We start from the raw sequence: 14,929 nt of genomic DNA, 5'->3' as shown, positions 1-14,929 counted from the left end.
CCCGGGAGGCCCTGGGAGCAGGCCGCGCCGGGCGCGGGTCCGCAGCCGCTCTGCAGCTCGGGTGGCTGTGCAGGCGTCGGACTGTGCAGGCCTGGGGCCTGAGTGCAGCCTCCACTGCCTTCCGTGACTGCGTGGCCTCCGGTGGGGCACTTGAGCGCCCGGCCTCAGTGTGCCCGTGTGTTAAGTGGGGATGACAGCCCGTTTCCTGTCACTCGGAGAAATGAATGTGGGGGCTGTCGGTGCTTGGGGTGTCACCCGGGAAACGGCTGTGTGGAGCCGTACCACAGTCTCCTCCGTTCCCCGGGCACGGAGCAGGCGCAGAGGAGGCTGGCGGGAGCAGGGGACAGGGCAGCGTGGGGAGGTGCGCCCAGCAGGGTCGCCCTGCGGTCAGCGGCTGCTTCTCTTCCCCAGACCATCCTGGACCACATGCATCTCAAGTGCAAGTGCCACGGGCTGTCGGGGAGCTGCGAGGTGAAGACCTGTTGGTGGGCCCAGCCCGACTTCCGCGCCATCGGGGACTTCCTCAAGGACAAGTACGACAGCGCCTCGGAGATGGTGGTGGAGAAGCACCGCGAGTCCCGCGGCTGGGTGGAGACGCTGCGGGCCAAGTACGCGCTCTTCAAGCCGCCCACCGAGCGGGACCTGGTCTACTACGAGAACTCGCCCAACTTTTGTGAGCCCAACCCAGAGACAGGCTCCTTTGGCACCAGGGATCGGACTTGCAACGTCACCTCCCACGGCATCGACGGCTGTGATTTGCTGTGCTGTGGCCGTGGCCACAACACGAGGACGGAGAAGCGCAAGGAGAAGTGCCACTGCATCTTCCACTGGTGCTGCTACGTCAGCTGCCAGGAGTGCGTCCGCGTCTACGACGTGCACACCTGCAAGTAGGGAGCCAGGTAGGGTGCGGGGTGGGGGGGCAGAGCAGGGGCGGGCGTCAGCGCCTCGGCCTTTCCCGTGCGGTTGCACACGGCACACAGTTCCCGCAGCCAAGACAGGAAGTCGGGAGCTCCCCGGCTTCCCTGGGTGTGTTCCTTGGTGGGCTGCACAAAGCACCAAGGAGAACCGAGGGAACGCACACAGGCCACAAGCACTTGATTCGGATTAGTAAATTCCGAGCCGGACCCGAGCCGGACCCGAGCCGCTGGCCGGCATGGTGCGCACCTGTGGGGCTGGAAGCTGGCGGCCTCGCGTTTGGTTCCGACTTTGCCCCTGCATTGCTGTTCTTTTACGTTTTGGGACTCCTTGCTTACTGTTAAATGAGGGGGTTAAAAATACCTGAAACAGTGGACTGCGAAGTCTCGTCTGCCCCTGGGGCAGAGTCGTTCTGCATCCAGCTTGAATTTAAAGGCGAGTTTTCGCCCAAGCATAAATCGTGCTGACCTTAGGGAGGTGGGTGGGGGAAGCGCTGGCGCGGCCCGGATCCCACGGATCTGAAGCTTAGGTGCGGGGAGGAGCACCCTCGGCGAGTTTATGGATGGTGATTGGGAAGGAGGAGGGAGCGAGTTCAGAGTGACTGTGGTGAGTAATCGAGGATCAAAGGCGCTGGATTATGTTCTCAAGCTTCCCAGAGGTGGCCTGCGGGGGAGGCACTGTGCCCCGGCCCCTGGATCCACAGGACCCCAAGATAGGTCCGTGTGGATGTGGGGGGTTCCAGGAACCTCAGGCGTGTGACCCGAAGGCCCTTTCCTCCCCTTCTCTCCCCTAAGCAGGGGCCTAGTATGTAGAGAGGTGTGCGTGTGCGTGGGCTTCTGGAATAGCTTCTCCCACTGATTGCTCCAGGTTAGTGCTGTGAGGGGACAGAACTTGGTTTGCTGAAAAGTGCTTGCCTACTAGGTCCTAGCTGGCCAGGGCAGGTTAGGGTGGAGCGCCCAGCTCTGTGCTCTGAAGAGCTGGCGGGGGACGGGAAGAATCTGACATCATGGCGAGTAGCTCTGGTTGAGGGGCGCTTCCCAGCCCACTGAGAAGACCCTCGGTGCAGGCCAGCTTATGTCCCCGGTAGGGCGGCGTCCAGAGAGACAGTTGGGGTGCAGCTTTTCCTAGTTTGGGGATAAAGCAATCCGGGGAGGGGAAAGAGGACGAAAGTGAGCCCAGCGCCACCCCTTGGTGGCTGTGGTACCGTGGCTCCCGTTTTCTGGCCCTGCAGGGGTGGTGAGGAGCGAGGTGTGGCTGAATCGAGGCTCAGGTTAGCAGCTGCGAGGGCACCTGTGAATGCAGCACTGGTGGGAAGTGTGGTAAACGCCATCAGAGCCCTAACGGAGTGGCCGCTCTGCACAGGGACGGCACCACCAGCTGTGCAGAATGACAGGCAGCCGGTAAGAAGACCCAGGCCCCCTGTGGAACACCAAGGTAGAAGGAAGGGTAAAAACTACAGCAGTCGGCTGCCTCTGATGTCTGCCGCGGCCGGAGGCAGGCAGCGGTGTCCCCGCTACCACGTGACACGCAGCTCTGGCAGTCCGTCCCTCGAAGGGACGGGGAGCAGGGTGTTAGAATGCTAGCTCTGGGTGCGCCGCGAGGGCCGTGCGTCCAGCCTGTCCACCTCCCAGAAGGGCACTCTAGGAACACTGAGTTAGTGGCTGAGGCAGGGCCCGGGACTCTGCCCCCAGAAGCCCCCTGTGTAGGTTCTGCACAGGCCACAGCAGCCTTTACTCGATCCGTGACTCTAGGAGCAAAGTGTCCCAAATACAGCCTCCCGCGCCTCTGGTTTTTGTTTTTCTTTCTTTTGAGACAGGCTTTATTATGCAGTCCAGGCTGGCCTCAAACTCGCATGCATCTTCCTGTCTCAGCCTCCCAGGGCTGGGATTACAGGAGTGTGCTGCTATGCCCCACCGCAGCTCTGCTTTTGCCCCCACATGGGCAGCTGGAGCTCTGCCAGGCGGGGAAGGAGGGCTAGATTGGTGCTTGGTGTCTAGGAATCCCTTCCCCACGCTCTGATACCCCTACTAATACTGACCTACGAAGAATCAGGAGTGTAGCTCAGTGTCCCACTGGCGGAGTGCCTGCTTAGCATGCTGGAGGCCCTGGGTCAGTTCCCAGCAAAGCACACACGCACATACGCACAGGTCTGTGTTCTTCATCAGCCCGCTTTTCTCCCCACTGCTGAAAACAGTGCTTTTCCAGTGTTACACAAAGGACTACATAAACATGATTTCAAGACCCCACATCCACGTAGTCCACAGCCCCAGGCCCATCCTACCTGGCAACCTTGGAGCCCGCCTGTGACAACAGAGAACCGTGTCCCGGTGCAGCACCGTCGCCACGCACACTCGGCGTGTCCTGTGAACCTGGGCCAGCTCGTTTGTAAGCTAAGGCAGAGAGCCATGCCAGCCGGGCCATCCTACCCACGAAGAGCCTGGCCCGTGGTCCAGCGCCCATGGGGAGACAGCTGAGACACCCTGGCCAAGGAAGGCTGGCTGAGAGCGACTTCCCCAGTGTTGGGGTTCAGTCTGGAGCCCTAGGCCAAAGACTGGCTGAGCCTGTTATTCCTTTCCATCCCTGAATCCATATAGACACACTTCAGTGTGTGTGTTGCCGAAGTGGGCTCACGTAGCCCCTCTTTTCATGGGAACCCAAGAGAAGCAGCCATGGCAGGGCAGAGCCCCTTGCTTTCCTCTTGGTGATCGGTGTTGGTCTGGGTGGTTCAGGTAGACAAGGGAGCTGCAGAGCAAGCCTTGTACCCACTACACCTGGTGCCCTAGTTGGTGGGAGACCTGAGTCACCATGGCTTTATCCAGGAAGGGTGAGCCCTGCCTTGGTGCTTCCTGTGTGGGAGAAACACATTTCCCATTGCTTGCAGGTAGTTTTGTCTGGTGTCTTTAGTTAACCATTGATTTGGTATCTTAACACGGGTCTGAGTACCAGATTTATTCCTTGTAATAAACAGTGGGCCAGGCTCTTTGTGAGTAGGATGGCCCGGCTGACATGGCTCTCAGCCTTAGCTCACAAATGAGGTGGCCAGGGCTTGGAGGCAAGAGCTGGCCCAGATTCGCAGGACGCACCGAGTGGGCATGGAACCGGTGCTGCACGGGGACAGGGCTCTCTGTTGTCAGGGTGAGCTCCACAGGTGGGCCCCGAAGTTGGGCTTGGGGCTGTGAACTACATGGACATATGACTTTGATCAGTGGACTGGAAAAGCTGTGGATGAATCAAGTGGCCTGGCCAACCCAAGTCCTAGATCTGTCACTGACCCGCTGTAGGACCTTGGGAGCGTCTCTGTAATCCTGCTGTGCCTATTCTGGCTTCTGGAAGAGTCTTGTGTTGGCCCTGTAAGTTCCCAGAGGAGTCGAGGGCTGGCTGGGAAGGTCCGTGAAGTAGCTTTATGCCTCAAATACTTCATGAAATGGAACTATACAAATAATACACACATTGGTGCTCCCATGGGCATTATTCATAACTAGACTTTCCCTGGTTTGGACAGCTATGAAGCTACCTGGTGCCATACAGCAACGCAGTGCATGTTTGGTATCAGCCCACCACAGTCGGCAATTTGGGGATGGGGCTAGGTGCTCAGACTGGCAAGCTTTCTCCCAGTCTGTGGTCATCAAGAATGCCTGCGTTAGAGGGGTTACCAGCCACTGGCTTCCCGTGGCCTGAGACCCTCGGGTAGGAGTCCTGAGTGCTGTACCACTGAGCTACGTCCACAGCCCTTTTTATTTTGAGACAGTCTTGCTAAGTTGTTTAGGCTGGTCTCCAATTTGTAATTCGCCTGCCTCAGCCTCCCAAGTATCTGGGATTACAGGTGTGCACCACCACACCCAGCCAGCGGGGCTCCATCATTTGTAAACACAAGGGAAATGTTGAGATCAACTATTTGTGCTCAAAGGTGTGGTCTTCCTGGAAGAGGAAATAGGTTTCTGATTCTTCTTGTTCTCCCGAAGGGCACTGGGAAGGGGTAAAGTGTGCGGCTGGGCGGATTCACCGAAGCCCCACGGGAAGCAGGACCTAGAGCCAAGCCAGCGGTCATCATCTGCCAGCAAGGAGCACAGACTGTTGCCAGCTGCACGTGGTAAATGACCTGGACCCAGCCGGCCTGTGGCAGGAGGCTCCTCCCTCTCGCATCCTCCGTTCTCACCCTGCTCTGGTTGGTGTGTGGCTTTTACAGAGAGGCTTTCTTTTTAGTTCTCCAGGGTCTGGTAGCAGCAGACCCAAGGCTTACCTTTGCACATATTAAATAAAAAAAAAAAATCTGCTCCAACAGAACAGGCTGGGCTAATGTGAGCTCTCGGCCCGGTGGTAAACACATGAGCATGGGCAAAATGCTGTTTCCAAGCTGCTTCTCGTGGTGACGTTCCAGGATGCCTGTGGGGCGGGAGTCGGGAAGGACAAACCCCTGCAGTCTCCCCTTGTTCTGCTCCCACTCAAATCAGATACACTTTCCATTCTGATAAAAGCCATAGGTGTGGCTGGGATGCAGTGTGGGGGAGGTCCCCAGCAAACGCTCGAGGAAGATCTGAGTTTTGGAGAACTAGTTCTGGGTGGCTGTTTGAAGAGCAACTGGGTTCTCAGTCTCATTTTCTCTGTGAATGTGCTCTGCAGAGAGGCAGTCAGATGTTAACGTCCTTTTCCCTATCATTCTGCAGTAACTTCCTTGAGTGGACGTTGTACATAGATAGGTTATGTATGGGGCAAGTCTCCAGCTCACACGGCTTCGTACAGGAACTAGCAGTGTCTTTGGAAGGAGCTGTTCAATCCTTCCCAGCCCTGCCCACTGGCATTCTCCATAAAAGCAGCCCCAGATAGAGCAAGCGGACTCTAGGTCACCTTAGTATAAGTTAGACAAAGCAGCAAGAGCGGAACTCTCTACTGCAGTTCCAGTTTTGTGACTGGTCGATGGGAAGAGTGAAGGGATTCCTGTTTCGCTCTCCAGTAAAGATGGGGCTTCCTTCATTCTCTCCCCGCTTTGGTCTGTGTGAGTAAACAGAAATGCAGAGTTCTGTAACAGAGCTCTTCCCCCTCACCTGCATGTGAGATAGCATCAATTTTTGCAGTTACCAAGGATCTGGATTAGGTGTTCAAAGAGAGCAAGTAGTCACTTGTTCCTGGGGTGAAGCATTTCCCAGCTCAGTTCTCCTTGATGTACACTGGTCCTGCTGAGTGTCCCGGAGGAAGCTAGCCAAACGGAGGCAGATGGATTTAACAGTCTGGATCAATCCAACAGCTCTGTCTTACAGAGAATCAGAAAAGCAGACGCAACAGGGAAACGGAGCGAACAAAGATCTAACTTTCCTTCCATGTCTGGCATCTGCCTAACCATGACCTAAGACACTGGGTCAGCAATCTCCGGGTTCTGCAGGCAGGCTTGCCAAGATGGTCATCCGGGAGCCTGCCCACTCTCTCGAACCTGATGGCCGGGGGTCCTGCTGAAATAAACATCCCTACCCCTCCACAGAGTCTGAAATGTCCTCCTCATGTCACCGTAGACTGAACAGTTTCAAATTATGTCAACTGGATAATGCTTGCTTTATATGTGAGAATACTTCAGCAGAATGATACACATTTTTAAGTCTTTTCATATCTATGTATTCTATATTAAAAGTGATAAAGTCATGTTTCTGGGGCATATTCACGTAGCTGACAAGTAATTATTTAATAATAGTACATGAGTGCATTGTAATTATTCCCGCCGCCACAGCCAGGTAATAGCATCCAATGGAAACTTCCTACCAACCTGCTGTATCCAAAGTTTTGTAAAAAGTTGTAGAGGTTGTTGATCTTTTTGATTTTATATTCAAAAAGTCTTTTTATAAATATTATTTATTATACAATGTATATACCTTTGAGTTAACTAAGATTATATATTATATAAATATATATATATTTGGAGAAAATATATTTCATCATGCAGTTTTTTCTGTTAAAAGTCATTAAAGAGAAGGTAAAAAAAACTTAAAATGGATATACCGTACCATGTGTGGAGTGTTCAGATTCATGCTCAGGAGGTCAAGAATATGAATGTGTTGGCCCCAGCTAATTAAATGACCAAATTAAGGTCATTTCCTCTTGTTCCATAAGCAAAATCACCTGAGATATCATGGAGCTAGGACTGGTCTGCTATAGGACTTTCTTATGGTTTATTTTGGTTTTTGTCCACTTCTAAATGGGGAATTTCTAGTTTTAAAAGTAACCAATTTGGGCATTAATTCATCTCGTAGACTTCAGCACTTTCACCACACGCATCAGTGCCTAAGATACTCCTACGAGACGTGCCCCAGGGGGGGCAGACCGCGGGGCTGGGGACACCTCCGTCCCCTCCCCACTAGGCTTTCATGTCTCGGGAGTAGAAACGGCCTTTCCCGCTGGCTCCGCAAGCACTATGCTGTAGGAAAGGCAGGTTGCTTGGCAAGAAGACATGGTGTGCCCTTGGCTTTGGGTGGTCTAGGACCAAGAAGCCCTTGAAATTGCAGGTAAGTTTGAGCAGAGGGGCCTCCTGCTGTGCATGCTCTGGGGAAGGGCGTTCTGTCCGCGGACTGGGGTTTCAGAAGGACTCACCTGCGGGTCGCACACTCTGCCTCTAGTGATGGGAGGCTGTAACCCGGCTTTTACAACACACAGTTCTTTAGTTTTTCAGACTTGCCCATAAAGCGCCTCCTGTTTGTTTAGTGTATCACTTCAGAAAACAGCCAGGTTTTCTCTCTCTCGACTTACCTCTGTGAGGAACAGGTTTTATTTTATAGAAAAATAAAATCAGGAAGATGAAGCTGTCTGACTTGTGTGGAGGAGATGGCCTGCCTGTGTCACATCCAGGCCGCTGATCTGGGGGCAGAAATGGCCACTAGATGTTCATAAGCTTTGTCCAGGGCCTCATGCATGCTAGACAAGTGCTCTACCAGTGAGCTCCAGCTCCAGCCCTTTTTATTGTATTTTCTGAGAAAGGGTCTTGTTAAGTTGCCCAGGCTGGCCTTGAATATCTTCCTGCCTCAGCCTTCCAAGTAGCTGGGATTATAGGCATGTGTAATCGCACCCAGCAAAATTCATGGACTGTTTCTTTTAATGTGTCTTTATTTAGTCCCTGAAAAATCTCAAAACCCAAGAACTTATGCTGCAGGTATGCAAGGAATTGGATAAATAGAAGTAGTCCTTCCCATCTTATAGTACTGGTCACCTTTCACTTTTCCATAAGCTAATACTTATCTACCCTAGTATTCTGCTATTTTTTAACCTACAAGATTGCCAAATACTTAACTGCTCCTTATTTATCGTTAAGGAAGGCCATGTACAGTCCCAGGATTAACCATATTCTGTGACGAAGGAGAATCCAGTTTATACCTAGGCTTCAACACTAGTTTCTCCATCTAGTTTAGATTTCGACTATCTCCACTAGTTCAGTTTTATAAACATCTAAAGACAACAGGAAATTTAAAAAATCCAAAAGGAAAAGAATATACTGAGAAGGTATCTTCCAAAGCAATAAAGAAAGCAGAAGGGAAGCGATCTATGTGTGAGTTCAAGGATGAGATCAAATACAGGCAAAAGAAGGTAAGGAAAAACCTGAGAGAAGAAAACTCGGTTTCACGCAGCGGTCCTGAGTGGAGAGACTTACACTAATGTGCATGGTGTACACACAGAGGCAGTCAGTTCAGCACAAGTATGGCTGCTCTACCACCATCACTCTTAGCTCAACAGGAAACTTTAGGAAGCAAACGTTTGTCTTACCACTAATCTTACACTCCCCAAACTGATAGCAAGTCAGCTGTGCGGGGATTTTGTGCTAGGGAAATCTCAAACACCGGTCTTTCTTGCAAATTCTGTCCTCCCCTACTTGGGATTCTTGCCAGGCAGAGACACGATCCCTGCATCTTAGTGCCATGGGTCTGCACAGCGCACCCCCGCCACGGGCTCGTTGCAGACCCAGTCTCAGCATGGTTGGCCAGCTGATGAGAAACCAAAGTTCATTTTGCAAGAACTACTGCAATTTACACGCTGTTTTGAACTCTCAAACACATCTCGTCCCGTCACTGAGGAGCCTATGGACCAAGCTGCCAAGCAAGGAAGATGAAATCCCACCTTTGCCTTCTCTGGGTTTGGTGGTGTTTTCTAACTGTCTCAACGCTTCAGAAAGTCTGTGGATCGGGATCTGATTACACACACTTCAGTCTACTCCATCATTTTGTGATGTGTGGCTGAAACTAATTTTTAGACTGTGTAAAGATAGCTGAAAGCAAAAACATTTCAGGTATTAACCAAATTACAGTTTTTCTGTACTATATTAAAAAAGAGTTCTTCAGTGAAGATGTAATTAAGCAGGATAAAATAACTTCTTCTGAAGTTACTGGTTAAATTCACCAATACATGAAGAACTCATAAGGCAGCTAGAGCTCCGGCTGTGCTACAGGGCCATGCTGCACAGGGAAGCACTCCACAAGGGTTCTCTGTCCACAGTTCGTGGGGCGCTGACCCCACTGTCAGAAGTTTTTTGTTTTTTTTTTTTTTAATTTTTTTCTGGCACTGGGAACTGAACTCACGACCTTGCACTCGCCAGGCAGGCGCTGTGCAGCTGAGCTAAACCCCCAGCCCCAGTCAAAGTTTTTGAAGTTGGTCTCTTCCCTGCGGAGCTTTGCTGGTTTTCTGGGGGGTGCATCTGCCCTAACCCGAGTCAATGCTGAAGATCAGGGTTTAGGCCAAGATCTGATGGCTCAGAAAAACTATGAAGGACACCAAAATGAACCATGGGAAGAAACCTCACTGCAGCTGCCCCTGGGTTTATACATTCCACAGGAAGGAACAGTTCTGAGAAAAAGCTTCCCTTTTTGGTGTTTTACACAGTCGATGGCTGCGTAATTACCTCAACTTTTGTGTAACGCAGAAGCGTGTTTTAATATGCTAACAATTTTTCTTTTTAAATAACCATACTTTCTAAGTGGACTTTTAAATAAAAAAAACCATCCATCTCCTTATGATGTAACAAAACACGGGGGGGGGGGGTGTTCTTTTCTTCATAAGTTCCTATTAGTAATCTTTGTTTTGTATGAAGTATTGCTCTACAGAACATGTTCAGGTACATTTACTCTTTATTGCATTCCTTCATTTGCAATAAATAATATTTATCTTTTCAATATAGTTCTGGACAAAACACAAAGACGTGAACCTGATTTAACACGAGACACAAGTTCATACAGTGTGTGCTGCTTCACAGAAAGGGAAAGGCAAGGCCGCAGAGACGGAGTCCAGCACACTGGCCACCAGGAATCATAAAATTCACAATGTAACCCACTGTTTTAAAAGCTACAAAATAAGCTAGGGATGAAAACCCAAAGGGATACAGAGAGCAAGATTTGGAGACGACTCGCCTTCTGCTGTGAGGACAGGTGACAGAGCCACACCCAAGCGCTGCTGCGGCCGCGAGCCCCTCACACGGTGTGTGACTCAGGCACTTAAGACGGCTTCCGAGCGCCTGTCCCCCGGTGTTAACAGCGGCGGGGAGCGGCATGCTCTGCAGACGTCATCACACACGATGACCTGATTAAACTGCTTCTCGTTCAATGATGAGCCATCACCTTCAAGAGGACTCGATGGGCTCTGCTACCCTTCGAAAGGAACGTGTGGAGGGGGAAGGGAGAGCCCTGAGACCACCTGGATGAAGCACTGCTTTCAGGACACGGATGTGAAAGCGGTGTTGAGGAGAGTGGGCTAGAAAGTGGTTTGGTTTTTGGAGAACAGTGTTTCATTTTCCTGCCAGATAGCACGGGTAATTTAAAATACAGGAATGACAGATTCTAAGTAAGTCATTGGGCTAAGGAAAAAATAAAAGCGGTAATACTAATAAGCCTTTAATATTATCCTAAGGAACTGACCCACTTAAGAGTTGGACACTAATTAGTACTGACAGGTTAGTAAATTATTTTATTTTAATAACTCCTTTCTGTTTAGGGGTGCACATTTTTCCATACATAAAGTTTTTTTAGCAGTATCTCCAAGTGGTAACGATTAGCATATCTCTCACTACAGAGCACATTAATTACACCGAGGGGATGTCACCGCCAACACAGTAATAATTGGACTTTCTTGTAAGAAAGGTCTCCTGATTGCAACCTGGAAACATCTTTGAAAAATGAGTGAAAGTGCGATCTTGGATATTCAAAGCCCTGTTTCTTCAGGCAAAGAGAATAACCTATTTTGAGGGGAACCGTTAGCTGATGCCCAGTTACCCCTGGTGTTAGCACGGGGAAGCCGGGACAGAATCCCTCAGAAGCCACACTCTACTCACTGCTCGCTGTTTGCACGCGGAAGTCTTCCTTCTAAGAGGCCAAGGGTTGTTGTGCAACATTCATTACACACAGCGGAGGCTGTGGATGAGTGGTGCTGGTACGGAGCTTTAACTGTGTAGTGTGCACAAATACAGTACGTCTCCCACACACAGATTCTGAGTAAGGAGGAATCGCCTTAGCTTGTACGGAAAGGTAAGCACAGCATTCTAGAGCAAGTTTACACCTTCCACAAAGCACTAGAGTATCTCAGTAAGCACAAGGAAGGGAGAATTACTGCATTAATCATGCAAAGCGAGCGAGCACATGTTGAAGGAGGTTCACGGAGCCCAGGGTCTCCAGCACTGAGTGAAGATTCCAGGCTGTCTTCGCCTTGGTCCCGTCCCTTGGTCACTGTGTTGCAAGGAGTGCACTGTCAAAGTCAAGGGGGCTACTGCAAAAGAAACACCCAGGAACCAAAGTACATGAGCACTCGTGGAAAGTCACTCGGCGTGAAATCACTAAGAGTTGCTTCATGTTTTACCTATATTTTTCACTATGCATTTGCAAAAGAATAGTCACAGCTCCATGCATTTAAAAGCAGGTTCTAATAAATATGTACCATCAAATTTTTTCCTGCATTCTGACAAGGAAGTTTTGCGAAGCAGGACAGGGAGAGCAAACCAACAGAACAACCAACTTCCTTGCTTGGTCTCTCAGACCTACAACACAGGGAAGAATTCTAATAAAAGGAAACCAAGTTATCTAGGAAAGAAACTGTTAAATTCACATACAGTGTGTGCCACTCTTAGGGCAGGCACTGGGATTGGACAGAGTGGGGCATTTAGCTGGCAGTCTCTGCTTCGTGTACTTACGCTCCTTCTTCTCTTAAGAGGGCCAAGAACTTTTTCACGCGGTACTCAGGATCCATCTAAATACATTCAAAGAAATAAAAAAGACAAGTTAATGGTGCCTTCTGACCACTATGCTCTTACTTCATGGAAATGCACCAGGGAAATGCTCGGTTTCATACTTCCAGCAGTCCTCCCCTGAGTCACAGAAGTATGTCACCTGCTCCTTAGCTGTGATTTGCCACGTAACTAAGCGGTTATGTCATCTAAGCAAAGGAAATGGGACCTCCCAACATGGAGAACTGCTGTACACAGGGTGCAAATGACCCGACCCACTCGTCACGGGCACCTCAGGCAAATGTTCCCTCAGCCGGCGCTGGTGCAGAGGCACGGCAGACCTGCGAGGATCACGGTGACACCAACCTGTGGTCACTCGTGGCAGTTCAATTCACAGGACTAGGTTAAGGGTAGACCAAACTTAAAGAAACCACGCTGAGATTAATGAAACAACCACAACACAGCTTCTGGCCGCGATATAGTCAGCTTAAGCTTGCTTCAGCCCAGGGCCCCTGGCATAGTCTCTTCTGCAGTGACGGAAAAGCTGTGCTGCAGAGAAAACAGTGAGGAGTGCTGCAGGCCCCGGTGTGCTCTCGGGTGACCGAATCTCTACGACTGGGTCAGGGGTCCAAGAAAAGACGGTGGGGCTGACTCAGGTGCTTGGTTCAGATTAGGATCTCAATTTTCATTCTATATTCATATTTCTATTAATTTGTTAAAATATATTTTATACCACAGATGTGAAGTTATCTAGAAAACCATCATTAAGAGTACCTTTAAATCACTGAGATGAGTTTTTATTGTACGAAGCACATCTCACTTCTAAAAGCTGTTCTGGGTAGAGCCCTGCTCCCAGAAGGGAACTCCCTGCCCTCCAGGAGTAGCTTTCAGACTCTAAGTGCAGCTGTGGTGCGTGTGCAACTGGCTTCCCCACTCCAACCCCCTATTATTACTTTTTAAAGACTTTTTTCTCTTTACCCCAGAAAAACATTGGACATAAGTTTCAAATGTATCACCGTTAAGAGGTCAGGCTATAAAGAACTAAGAAAAAGTACGAGCTGCTAACAAAAGGAACGTTTTCCTCTTTGGGAATAGAATTACATATGAATCAATTGTCAAGTTCTTTTTAAAAAATGGAACTGGCTGGAGCTCAGCTGTAGTCAGTACTTGCAGGCCTTTGCCCATTAAATATATTTAATATGTGTGTGAGCAACGACTTACTGGCTTGCCTGTAGCTATGGAATTAAAAGTCAAGAGAAAGGGAGGAAAAAAGTAATCTAGATAAATGACTTTATTCCCTCAGGTGACATCCAGTCAGAGCAGATCCTCAGCACTGTGCAAGTTTTAACAGAATTGTGTACGGCGAACAGAGAGGGAACATGACTTACATTCTGCTAAACTACATGCCTCGTCACTCAGGCTCAGTCTCCGTGAGGCAGATCTAAAGAGAAGCCACTCAGCTGCACAGAATCCATCTGACATGAAGGGGCTCCAACTCAGAGCCTATGAAGTGTCAGCTGCTCCGGAGAAGGTCTGAGTGCCCCTCTCTCTCTACCCCACTTGTGTAAGAGGCACTGCCTCCCTCACTGGCCTGCAGGCATCAAAGAAGAGGAAGGGAAGGGTGGGAGAGGAAAACCCACAGAGTTTATTCTGCGCAGTTATGGAGAGAAAAGTGTGCTGAAACTAGGAGAACAAGACGAGAGCTGACTTTCTGACGGATTTATCTTTTTCTCAAGGAAAGAGCCCGTGCACCTGTTTGTGGACCTTTATCAGAAATAAGCTCAATCAAAGTGCTTCATCTGTGACGAATTTATTGCTCATAATGGAAAATAAACTGTCTGACAGTTCAGTAGACTGAGGTTTTTGAAAACTGCAAAAATGTTCTTTAAACTAAGTTTTCCAGGAAGGGTTAAACAAGCATTCACTTCATGGTTCAATTCTGTGACTGGTTTAAGAGCCTCTTTCGGATACAATCATAACTGCCTGACCTTTCTCTCTGCCCCGGACTGCTCACGCTGGCCAAGGGGAGAAACTGCTCAGCGATGTGCAGTGCGTTACTGCCCATCCAAGTCTGGGAGTCATCCATTCACTTGTTTGTTCACTTAATAAAAGCTTACTGAGCACCCTACTATGCGTCTGTTCCAGGCACTGTGGCTAGTGAGGGCCGTGTTGTCTGGAATCACACAGCTTGGCAGGGATATACTTATTGAGTATCTCAAATGGGGCCCAGAACACATAGGACTGGCACACAGAGCCATGGAGGTCCAAAAGGAGGAAAGGTCAAAAAAAAAAAAAAAGGAGGAAAGGTCAGTTGCCAGTAGTAGATCAAGAAAGTCACAGAGAAGTTTCATCTGTCTCTTTGCAGGCAGCAGGCTTAGTCTTCTATGAGATCTTGGATGCTTTCATGCTACAGTAACTTGAAAGAAATTTCTAGAAGGCCAGTAAGGGGAAAATACATAGAGGCCAAGTCTAGTCTATAGCTCAGTTAATTAGTCCCTTACAGCAGTCTCCCAGACCTCCGCTGGTACAGTACACTAATTTACTGCCCTCTGGTGACAATACTACCCCTCTTCCCCCATAACTGCCTATGTGATACTGGCTCATTCACGGATAACCTGTTGGACACACAGTACCTGCATCTCTAAAACAAGGGGGCAGCTAAACAACTGCTCCTTAGTGACTCCCTAAATTAAACCTAAAAGTAACTTTTTTTTTTTTTTTTTTTGGTCTTTTTGAGACAGGGTCTCGATATGCAGTTCAGGCTGGCCTTGAGCTCACTTTGTAGCCCAGGCTGGTCTTGAACTCACAACGATCCTCCTGCCTCAGCCTCCCGAGTGCTGG

The 14,929-nt window shown here is 49.7% G+C and overlaps 2 protein-coding genes across 2 annotated transcripts in view; one reads left to right on the top strand and one right to left on the bottom strand.

Moving 5' to 3' along the window:
* Positions 1 to 411: 411 nt before the first annotated feature.
* LOC102030191 (protein Wnt-3b) lies at positions 412 to 6,895 on the top strand (the record flags this gene model as incomplete). Its single annotated transcript, XM_013503128.1, is given in 2 exon segments — positions 412 to 887; positions 4,878 to 6,895. Coding segments are annotated over 2 exon segments (612 nt in total), but the record flags the coding sequence as incomplete, so codon positions are not given.
* Positions 6,896 to 9,989: 3,094 nt separating this feature from the next.
* Nsf (N-ethylmaleimide-sensitive factor) overlaps positions 9,990 to 14,929 on the bottom strand; it is a gene marked incomplete at its 5' end in the record, with an annotated part of 121,942 nt that continues 117,002 nt past the window's right edge. The window contains 2 exon segments of the mRNA XM_005402272.2: positions 9,990 to 11,634; positions 12,056 to 12,111. Of these exon segments, the coding sequence (XP_005402329.2) occupies positions 11,592 to 11,634; positions 12,056 to 12,111 (99 nt within the window).

This window comes from Chinchilla lanigera, unplaced genomic scaffold, assembly GCF_000276665.1.
Source record: "Chinchilla lanigera isolate Chin_1 unplaced genomic scaffold, ChiLan1.0 scaffold00077, whole genome shotgun sequence".
Lineage (NCBI taxonomy): Eukaryota > Metazoa > Chordata > Mammalia > Rodentia > Chinchillidae > Chinchilla > Chinchilla lanigera.
This window is presented reverse-complemented; position numbering and strand designations above follow the sequence as displayed.